The sequence below is a fragment of the Sardina pilchardus genome, chromosome 17 (genome assembly GCF_963854185.1).
Source record: "Sardina pilchardus chromosome 17, fSarPil1.1, whole genome shotgun sequence".
NCBI lineage: Eukaryota > Metazoa > Chordata > Actinopteri > Clupeiformes > Clupeidae > Sardina > Sardina pilchardus.
The window spans coordinates 9,674,884-9,677,383 of record NC_085010.1 but is presented as its reverse complement, the minus strand read 5'-3'; the positions used below and the strand labels follow the sequence as shown (position 1 = coordinate 9,677,383).

At 47.0% G+C, this 2,500-nt stretch overlaps 1 protein-coding gene across 1 annotated transcript in view; it reads right to left on the bottom strand.

Annotated features, from left to right (window-relative positions):
• nrip2 (nuclear receptor interacting protein 2) overlaps nt 1-2,500 on the bottom strand; it is a 47,286-nt gene that overhangs the window by 3,378 nt on the left and 41,408 nt on the right. The window contains exon 6 of the mRNA XM_062518161.1: nt 1-359. This exon is cut by the window's left edge and continues 3,378 nt beyond it. Coding sequence (XP_062374145.1) covers nt 240-359 — 120 coding nt within the window. The 3' untranslated portion in view covers nt 1-239. The remainder of the gene's footprint in view (nt 360-2,500) is intronic.

The following is a 2,500-nucleotide window of genomic DNA, read 5'->3' as shown; positions in this document are numbered from 1 at the left end:
TCACTTATGAATGCGAGGAGAGAATCATGGCAAACGCAGAATGCAGAAGCACACAAAACAAACACTAACATTATGAGCTAGAGATAGAGAGATAGAGAGAGAGATAGAGAGAAGAAAAGAGTGACAGAGAGATATGAAGAGAGAGAGACATGAAATGTCCTTCCATGTTTTCTTCCTTTTCCTTCTCTAGACACAGGGAGGCTGGGTCCACGTTTGGGGTGACGTCACAGGAAGTGATGTCACAGGTTCTTGTTGTTGTCATGGTGGCACTGGCTGTGGTGGGCGGAGGCGTCCAGGAAAGGCAGCTCTTCTCCGCTGGCCTGGAGCCGCAGAACCCTGGAGTCCAGGTCCACACAGCACTGCAGGGGGAGGACACACACACACACACACACACACACACACACACACACACACACACACACACACACACACACATACGCACACCCACCCCCCCCCCACACACACACACACACACAGACAGACACAGACAGACAGACACCCACATTTACACACACACCACACACAAACAAACATTATCCATCAAAATGTGTTCTAAGACGTATCTCGGAATAACAGAAGATGCTAAAACCATCATCGTCAGCATCTCCGTCATTCTGACTTGAGACCCAGAATATATATACACACATAACACACACACACACACACACACACACACACACACACACACACACACACATACACAGACCGTCAGCATCTCCGTCATTCTGACTTGAGACCCAGGATATATACACACATACCACACACACACACACACACACACAGAGACTATCAGCATCTCTGTCATTCTGATTTCAGGCCCAGGATATCCGTTGACTGGCAGTTAAGCTGGGATCGCTGTTCTATAAAATGTCTCCTTCTAGATCAGCAGAGGAAGCATAACGGAACCATAACGGAACTCAGTTAGAGCTTCAGCAAAGATCCTTTAGAACACTTTCTCAACCGTCTCTGGCTTCAGTATGAGGTATCCAATGTGACACAGCAAATTGCTAACCCCAAACTCTAAACTTTTCCTCTGTTGCACGCACGCTATTTTTATCATCCACCATTGCGTTATTGTGACATCAAAGCAAGTCATCGATCTAAAGATCTGTTAACCGATCTGGTAAACGTACATAGTGTGGTTATAGCCCATAGAGGGCTGTGAAGCAAATGCAGAAGTGCCGTTCACCCTGTTACGAGATAATGAACCATTGAAATGATTTTGGAAAGATTATGTTAAGGTACAAAAAAACTCTTCAGTGTTGCTTTAAGTGTGAGGAGCGCCACTGTGACTGCTGATGATCAAGACTCCGGAGCTTCAAAGCTTAAACGCCGTGGCCTGAATCACACTCGGGGGGGACGGCTGAACACAAGCAGAGATCATAAGGAGCAGGAGCACGGGAACATCAAAACAGCACGCCTGCTGCCTGCTACACACACACACACACACACACACACACGCGCGCGCACACACACACACACACACACACACACACACACACACACACACACACACACACACACACACACACACACACTCAAGAACGCTTCATTAGCCAAGGCCAGAGAAGAGGAAAGGGCTACCTCAGACAGAAAGACTCTCTGTGGATGAATGGTGCGGGGACTGGAGAGACATTATTCAGATTATTTATTCATGAATTGATTTAATCCATAGCAATTTACAAAGAACGGTTACAGGACCAGGAGCCCTGGAGCGACCCATGCTATTCTTGCACTTGCTAGCTAGCCGCTATGCTACAGCATATTATTTTAGCTGCACGACTGGCTTCTTCTTGGTGGAACTTGCTGGACCCTTCCTGTCAATCCTGCTGTGCTATTTTGTGTGTGTGTGTGTCATTTCTTAGCCTTGAAAAACATAAGCTGCTGCTTCAAAACACACCAACTTGCTAGACAAACCTCAGAATCATCATTAGGCAGATCATTATTTCAGTTGAAGAGCCCGCAATTTTATCTCCCCAGACATCGTCCTGGCCACTTATAGCAGCAGACACTTCAGGCTGTTAACAGGAACAGGCCTTGGCTTCCCTCCCGTCGCCTTGGCGGCATTGTTTTTAGCATCGCTAAGCATATGCTAGCAGCATTGCAATATGCTGCATTATAATTAGCATGCCTGGCTGTCTACGCGGCTACACTTGTACAGGCTCTGTTTAGCTCGTCAGCTCAGTGCACCGTGCAACACCACGCTACCGTTTAATTATTACTCTTCCTGAGTGGTGTTGAGTCTTTCCACGTCAGTGTGCGTGTGTGTGTGTGTGTGTGTGTGTGTGTGTGTGTGTGTGCGCGCGAGTGTGTGTCTGCTCACCCATTGCTGCCTAATGACTGTGTGAGTCAGGCTGGAGCACGTTGTTCCATTTTTACATAAATGTGTCTCTGCACAGCGTGTGTACATTCATTTATTATCTGTGTGTGCTAAGTGTACTGTGTGTGTGTGTGTGTGTGTACATTAATTCATTATCTCTGTGTGTGCTAAGTGTAGGTG